At 56.2% G+C, this 8,450-nt stretch overlaps 1 protein-coding gene across 1 annotated transcript in view; it reads right to left on the reverse strand.

Annotated features, from left to right (window-relative positions):
• Nucleotides 1-8,450, reverse strand: part of DNAH10 (dynein axonemal heavy chain 10) — a 147,363-nt gene that overhangs the window by 34,726 nt on the left and 104,187 nt on the right. The window contains exons 52-57 of the mRNA XM_042780591.1: nucleotides 7,325-7,496; nucleotides 6,434-6,637; nucleotides 5,387-5,467; nucleotides 3,459-3,656; nucleotides 2,624-2,785; nucleotides 1,700-1,874 (exon numbers count right to left, since the gene is read on the reverse strand). Coding sequence (XP_042636525.1) covers nucleotides 1,700-1,874; nucleotides 2,624-2,785; nucleotides 3,459-3,656; nucleotides 5,387-5,467; nucleotides 6,434-6,637; nucleotides 7,325-7,496 — 992 coding nt within the window. The remainder of the gene's footprint in view (nucleotides 1-1,699; nucleotides 1,875-2,623; nucleotides 2,786-3,458; nucleotides 3,657-5,386; nucleotides 5,468-6,433; nucleotides 6,638-7,324; nucleotides 7,497-8,450) is intronic.

Genomic DNA, 8,450 nt, shown 5'->3' on the forward strand with positions numbered 1-8,450 from the left:
TGACAGCCTTGGAGACCCTGTGGGCAGTTCCACTCTGTCCTCTAGAGGCGCTGTGGGTCAGAATGGACTCCACGGCAGTAGATTTGGTTTGGTTCGGTCTTAGGCCATATAGCTTTTTCAGGAAGAATCAGGTACCTTAATTGAAGGGGACACATGTCAAGCTCTCCACGTGGCTCATTGAAGTCCCTCAGCAGCTGGAGGTAGGAGGCAGAACCCTCCCCCTTGATGACGGGACTCAGTGCCCTTCTTTCCAAATAAAGCCCCTTCAAAATGCCTTGCGAGCTCTGCTTCCCCGACGCTCTTCTGCTGCCCGTGTGGGCAGTGGCCCGACACTGACTGGGGCGGGGATACTTCCCTTGAAAATGGGTGCCAGTCATCTCTCCCACAACTCCACTTGGTATGTTTCTGTTTTGTCCGTTTCGGCACCTCAGCCTGAAGTTCCAACACAAATGCTGAGATCTAAAATGTCCGTCCCGATACCCTCTTTGGGGGCGGTGGGGTTCCGTGGGCCTGAGTCCTGACCGGGGCACCTCGTGGGCCCCACACATCTGTCAGTGGAAGCACGCGTGTTGCCGTGATGCTGATCAGGCCCCGTGAAACAGGCAACGGCAACCTTGCATCACAGCGGTCCGACCCTCGGCTGCTCCTGAGGACGGCACAGGGCGTGGGGTCCCTGCAACCTGGGGCCTCTTCGGTACCACACACTGCAAATACCGACTCGGGAAATCATCACTTCTTGCTGACAACAGTGGAGTCTCCAGACCTCCCAAGACTCAATCGGGACCCCCGCTGTGGAATAAACGGAGTGTTCTATTCAAACCCACCAACGATTCAGTGATAAGGAAACAAGGCCGGCCTTGGGCAGGCTGCTGCAGGGCCTCGGAAAGGAGACAGGCAGTGACAGTAAGCCGCGTTCCCTCAGGGACACAAACTGAACGGACCCCTCTGGCGGGGAGACGGGCATCTGCCAGCTGTGAAAAGAAATGGCCGTGGGGCCAGGAGGCCAAAGCACTCGGAGAGTGAGGAAGGACAGCACTGAGCCTCCTGACGGCACGGGGACAGCCAGCTCTCCTGGGGCTTCACTCCCAGTGCAAACTGTACCATCGAAATGGGGAGACCGGGCTGTCAGGGAGGATGTGCACCCCGCATCCCACACCAGGCGTGCGGACAGCAGGCCAGTGCTCTCGGGTGGTGAGGTGCCATTTTGTAGATTTACTTGCAAACTGTCTGGGGGCGACGATGACGCCCCACTCTCCCTGCCTCACAAGCACTGGTGGCTGAGACGGGTTGGGCGACAGGGTCGGGCCGTTTTTGGAAGGGAGCTGTGCCACCCACGGGGACAGCAGGCGCTGTGTCAGGCTACCCGCAAGGGGGATGGATTACAGCACCCTGCTCTCTCGTACCACCTTGTTCTGGAGCCCAGCGGTCTTGAAGAGTCAGCCTGGTCCCAAGGTCGGGCTCTGCCACCTCCTGGCCTCGTGGGGCTTTGGGCAAGACACCTCCCTGTCCTCATGGGTAAATGAGGACAGTAACAGCCTGCACCACACACGGCTTAAGGAGGGAGGACATGAGCTCCCACCTGGAAGGCGCCTAGCACGGTGCCCGGAGCTTGGTGTGGGCGCCTCACCGTCACCACCATCGTGATCACAGCCCGGAGCCCAGCGGGCGGCGGGCCGTGACTGGCGAGGTCGTCGGTTACCTAATCTCCGTCACGTCGGACTTGTCCAGCTTCTGCAGCTCCAACTTGGCTGCCTCCAGGATGGGCATGACCTCGGCCAGCGCCGTCTCGGCCTCAGCCTTCTCCACCGCGATGACCTTGTTCTGCTCCTCAATCTCAATGGCCTTGTCCTCGGCCAGCTTCTTCTTCTCCTCCGCTGCAGGAGGAGGGGTGGTCAGGGCAGGTGCTGGAGACTCACAGGGCCTCAAATCCCCGCAGGGGGTTTGGAGGCCAGAAGTGGAGAGAGGTCAAGCCCTGCCAGGATGGAGGGTGTGGGCAGTGGCAGCCTGCTACCACTCGTGGAGAAGAGACCTCCTCCAGGCCGGGGCCTCTGGGGCAGACACTCTGACTCTGACCCTCCGTTCCTGCCCTACCTGCGTGCCACTCACTCCACTCCACGGCCGGACACGTGGATGTGGCAGCAGCCCCCACCCTGAGCCCAGGCTGCCCTTGCCATGTTCCTGGGTCACTAAGACCCCCCTCTGCCCCCGCATGACCTTCTCTGCTATTCACTCAGCAGCCACCCCTCTAAGGTGGCCCACCCACCCCAGCCCCCCACCTCTTCACTCTGCTGACTCCCTGCATGACACTGGTCCCAGCCAGAGATGCCCTTGTGCTGTGGACCTGCTTGCTATTGTGAGTCCCCTCTCTAGACTGGGACACCTCCTCCCCCAAGGGCTGAGTCCCCAGCACCTGGACTGGGGCTCCACTCACAGCAGGCATTCAGTGGGCATGTGCTGAATGCTCTCTCAGGCTTCCCCCGGGTGGCCCGTGCCGAAAGGCTAGGTCCTCCCGATGCCTAGACTGGGGCTCAGTTCATGGCAGGCACATGCTGAACAGACTCTTGGGCCTCGTCGGGGTGCCAGTCCTACAGGGCTGACCACCCCGAGCTGGCCCTGCACTTGCCGATGGCCGTGTTGGTGGCAATCTCCTGCAGCAGGGCCTCACAGGCAGCAGACTTCTCCGCCAGCACGATCTTCTGCTCAGCCAGCTTCTGGTTCAGCTCGTCCAGCTGCACAGTGGCCTCCTTCAGCTTGTCCAGCCCGCCCTCCAGGCGCTTGCACTGGGCTGAGGAAACACAACACCCGGCGTCATCAGCACGGGACACAGAGGCGGGCACTAGGATGGTCCAACTTGTGCTCACCGAGGTAACAAGGAACAACGCTGTTTCCTACAGGATGTCATGTGCATTTCGGGACCTCTAAAAATGGGTGCACTGGTAACATGAGGAGTCTTCTGAAAACGGCACTTCACCGGGCCAGCAGCCCCCAAGAAACAAACCAACCCGCTGCCACTGAGTCGGTTCTGTGCGTCAGAGGGGACTGGGCTGCACGGGGTTTTCAAAGCTGTGATTCTTCAGGAGCAGACACCAGGCCCTTGCTCCAACGCACTCCTGGGTGGATTTGAACTGTCAACCTCGTGGTCAGTAGCTGAGCATTTAACTGTGCCCCCAGCAACTCCAGCCAACAGCCCCAAACAGACCGCAATTTAAAAACATCTTCCAACACAGCCCGTGGCTGCCAACAAAAAAAAAATCTAATGCAAAGATACGAAGTAAGAACCCACCAGTGCCCTATGCACACAGAAGAATGACCCTTCCAAACCCAGAATTCAGCAAGGATCCTGCCTCACTCTGGAGTACGCCTGGTCTTTGGAGAAGATCTGCTTAAGGAGAGATAAGCCCCTGATCCGTAATCGCGTAATCAAGCCATCGGGCCGCCCACCCGTCTGCAAGCCTCACCTATGTTATACTGAGTCTTCTCGTCCAGTAATTTCGAGTACGTGTTAATGAAATCAAGGTAGTTCTTGGGAGTGACGTGGTTGCTGCGCCTGAGTTTCTGGAGGAATTGCTTGCTGAATTCACCCACAGATTCGTGCACCAAAACCACATGCTTGACCAGCTCCTCCATGTTTTCTGCTGGAATCATCGGGTTATCGCCTGGAGAAGAAGAGGTGAAAGAGGGCCCCTTAAAGAAAGAAGAAGAGTGGCTGTCACGAGCCGGTGGCTTTTCTGGGCTGCAGAACCGGGCCCAGTGCTTCAGACATGCCGGCAGGTCCTTTGGTAGCACGGGAAGCCACATCCGTTTCCCTGCTGTTGGGAAGATCCACCTTCCCTGGCGGGGTCTGGGGGATGAGATGTTCTGGAAATAGGGAATGGTGGTGGCGTCACAGCACAATGGATGGAATTAAGGACCCTGGAATGTACACATCAAAATGAGTACAGTAAAAATCGTACATTACACTCGGACTCCCTGGGTGTGTGTGCAAACGGTTCACGCACAGCTGCTAAATGAAAGGCCGGAGGTGCCAGTCCACCCAGGGGAGTCCCGGAGAGTCCTCACGTCTGCTTCTGAGAAAATGGCCAGAAACCCTATGGGTACGTTCAGACACCAGCAACAAAACAAAAGCTGGGTCAAAAACCGGAACGTAAAGTCGAAAATCATAGAGCCCGTAACAGGAAAAGCAGGGACGACCTTAGCAGCTCTCTGCAGGGCATAAATACACTACTGAATATACCTAAAAATGCACAGACACCAGAAGATAAGATAGATGACTGCAAACTCCTAAAAATTAGACACCAGGTGCATCAAAAGATTTCACCAGAAGAGCAGAGAACCCACCGACCGGGAAAAAAATTTTGCATTGACATACAGGACAGAAGCCTAATCTCTACAATTTACAGAAAACTTCCAAGACCTCAACAACAAAAAGAGATAATCAGATTTAAAAGGGCAGAGGACATGAATAGACACTTCACCAAAGAAGGCATTCGGGCAGCCAACAAACACATGAAGAAATGCTCCCAATCATTAGCCATGAGAGAGATGCAAATCAAAGCAACGAGATGTCATCTCACCCCAGCACTAACGGCAACGCTCAGCAAGACAGAAAACAACAAGGGCTGTGAGGGTTCGGAGACAGGAACCCGGCACACTGCTGGTGGGACTGCACAATGGTGCAGCCACTGCGGGAAACAGTGCGGCACTTCCCTAGAAAGCTGGAAACAGAAATACCAGATGATCCAGTGATCCCGCTACTCGGTCTGTGGCCTAGAGAAGTAAGAGCCGTGACATGAACAGATACACGCACGCCTGTGTTCATCGCAGCCTTAGTCACAACAGCGAAAAGATGGAAACAGCCGAAGTGCCCATCACAGCATAAATGGACAGACAGACTCTGGTATATACACACAGCACAATACGACACACCGGCAAAGAACAATGGCAAATCTGTGGAACACCCCATAGCGCAGATGAACCTGGAGCACGTGATGCTGTGACTTAGTCAATCACAAAAGGACAAATACTGCGTGAGATCACTATTGTCAAAAGTCAAGGAAAGGTTTTTAGGGGAAAAAAATTTCTTTTGATAGTTCCCCAGGGGTGGGTGGGGAAGGGAGGGTAGACACGTATGAATGTGAGTGAAGGAAACAGGTAATAAAAGAAACAACGGAGAGAGATGAGGAATTCATTAAAAAGAAAAAAAAGTCTTAATTTAAAAAATACACAGGATAAACTTAAAAGCATACTAACACCAACCACCACGACCAATCATTCACCTCACTCACCGCCACGGGGCATGAGAACCCACTAGCCCGGGATTCGAAGCCAGAGACGTGATGACAGCGTTGCTAACCCGACTGTAGCCGCAGCAGCAGCTCTGACTCACCCAGGAAGGACTTGGCGACGGCGTGCAGGGCTTGGGGCGGCCAGGGCATGAACCAGTCGATGCCGGTGTTATTGACCAGACCTTGAAAAGAAGCGGACAGGTGAAGAGCTGGCTGCTCGCCAGCCCGGGACACTCAAGAACAGACCGACTGCACCCGACACGCTGTGACCGAGCCGCGTGCAGCCACGTTTAACCGTGGAAAGCAGAGCTGCTCGACCTCAGCACGACTGACACCCGGAACCAGACCATTCTCTGTGGCGGGAGCTGCCCTGTGCGTTGACCGGGGGGCGAGCAGCACCCGGCCCACGCCCTCTGGATGGCAGCAGCATCAGCCCTCATGGTGTGCAACCAAGAATGGTTCCAGGCATTGCGGTGTCCCCTGGGAGAGCAACATCGCCCCTGGGTGTGAACCCTCTCTAAAGACAGGTCTGCACTCTTAAAACAATTCTTATTGTGATTTGGCTGCAGATTTACAAAGCAGATCATCTTACTCTCAACAGCTCATCCATATTTTATTTCAGCACCAATTACAAACCCAACAACACACAGCTCTCCCCCCATGTCCTCCCCGTAACCGTCCCTTCCCCGTCTGCCCAGCTTGCCCCCTATGCCAACGCTGCCCTTCGGATCTCTCACGGCTGCCTGTTCTAAGGGATGCATCTCCCTGGGGTAGGTGTTCCACTCATAGGCCTTTCTATTATTTGATTGACAGCTAGTCCATGGGAGTGAGTCCAATTCTAGGTCCAAAGGATAACCCAGGGGCCACGGGAGGTCCTGCGCTTTCCATGACACTGACAGAATCTTCCCGAATGAAAGAGCAGAGACCGAGACCTACGCGGTGGACCTGGTGCAGAAGGATCAGCCACACGCAGCCACACAAGAGCCCTCGCACGTGTGAGGGGCAGGGCTGAGGGCAGGCAGCCCAGAGGCCCACCCAATGACCGCGTGTGTGTTACTTCGCTGGTGGAGCTGCAGGTACCCAACAGTCCCCAGTGCACATGCCCTGCTGGCTGGGAGAATGAGTGTGCATTCTCAGCCGGAGGGTACCTGGGAAGTTTCTGCACCGGGTCCTCAGGGTGTCCCCAACCGGCGACATGCCGAGGACAATGTGCAGGTTGTTGGCACTCTTGTTCACGAAGTACTGCCACACGGATTCCTTGGCCGGCCCCGTTCCTTGTTTCAAGGCTTCCTGCCCAATCTGACCTAGGATGGACTCCTTCTCCTCTTCCGGGAAAAGTGCTGGCACAATTCCTGGACAACAGACACACGAGAGTTGAAACCCGCTGTGGAGTTACCATCTCTCTAGGCAGCAACAGAAACAGCAGGAGTGTGACGTGGTGGGAAGAGCAGGGGAAGCCGAGACCGCAGGCCTGGGCTGTCGCCCGCCCACTGCTTCCCTCTTTACGGGAGCAGGCCCAGGGTCTCACTGCCTGTGCTCTCCCTCCCTATCAGAGCAGGGCCTGGGTTCCTGCCCACCGTGTCCTTCACTGGAAGAGGGCTGGGTCCCATCTGCCCCCCCGTCCCTCTCCTTAGAGCAGGGCCAGGGTCCCGTCTGCCTGCCCTCTCCTTCTTCATCAGAACAGGGCCAGGGTCCCATCTGCCCTCCCCCGTCCCTCTCCTTAGAGCAGGGCCAGGGTCCCGTCTGCCTGCCCTCTCCTTCTTCATCAGAACAGGGCCAGGGTCCCATCTGCATGCCCTGTCCCTCTCCTTAGAGCAGGGCTGGCATCCAGGGAGCCTACCCTCTCCTCTCCTCAGAGCATGGCCGGGGCCCTGCACACCCACCCTGTTCCTCTTCATCAGCCTCCACGGTTGTGACAGAAACCTTGAGGTCTAAGACTCACTTGCGAGTAAACGTAAACCTCTTTGGTTGTGAAGTGAAGGCCACAGGGGTCTTGTCTGTAAGCCAGGGAAAGGCAGCACGCCGGCAGCCTCCCCTACCTGAAGTCAGCATGTTGTTGATGAGTTCCAGGAAGCCCTCCTCAGCCACGTGGGCATCTGTGAACAGGAAGATCACCTTCTTGTTCTCAATCCCGAGCTTCAGATAGAGGGTCTTCAGGTCTTCACGGAAAGTGTTCTCAGAGTAGCCGCGGCTTAGAAGGATCTCAAACACCTGTCCACACAGAATGTGGCACTGCCGTGGGGCAAACACACCAAGGCACAGATGCCAGATGCCAAGCCCCTCACCCCGGCCTGCTGTGGGGCCCCACATGCCTGAATGGACGGCAGAGGGCGGGCTCCACAGGGCAGAGCTCACTGGACTCAGCTGTCCAAGGAGCCTGTGGTAGGCACGAGGGGAAACAGTGTCTGCAAATCCCTGGGGCTGAGCCACAAGACCATGGGCATGCGGCACCCGGTGCCACAGGAGCAGCGAGTGAAAGAGGCCCCCAAGTCCCGCTCTCAGCTAAACAGAGGCACTGGGGCTAGAAGACCCTCCTACTGAATGAGCAGATCTGCTGCAAAAAACCTCCTTCAAGTTCTGGAAAGCAAAGATGTCCCTTTGATCGTAAGGCGACCTGACTCAAGCCACAGTCTTCTCAATTGGCTCACATGCAAGTAAAAGCTGGACAATGGAAAAAGAAGACCGAAGGAAAATGAACACATCTCCAATGGGACGCTGGCGAAGAACACCGACTACAGCGCTGACGGCCGAAAGAACAACCAACCCGTCTCAGAACAAACACAACCAGCGCGCCCCTGAGGAGCGAGCAGGGCGAGAGTTTGGCCCATTTACTTTGGATACACGTCAGCAGGAAAGACCAACTGCTATGACAGAGGGTCAGCAAAAACAAGGGGAACCCTCTGTGAGATGGACTGACAGAGCGGCCACAGCGAGGACGCTCATGTGCCAACAACCGTGGAGAAGGCGCAGGGCCGGGCAACGTCTTGTTCTGCCAAACCCGAGGTCACTGGGTCAGAGCTACCTCCATGGGAATGACAACAGCTCTGAATGGAGTCAGACACCAAAGACTGACGGAGGGAGGCAGGGGAGAAGGGAGTGGGTTACGAAGATGACTCTTCCAAACCAAATCTGAACACACAGCACATGCTTCCACTCCTGAGGCAA

This window comes from Orycteropus afer, unplaced genomic scaffold (genome assembly GCF_000298275.1).
Source record: "Orycteropus afer afer isolate SDZICR_OR568_19922 unplaced genomic scaffold, OryAfe1.0 scaffold00048, whole genome shotgun sequence".
NCBI lineage: Eukaryota > Metazoa > Chordata > Mammalia > Tubulidentata > Orycteropodidae > Orycteropus > Orycteropus afer.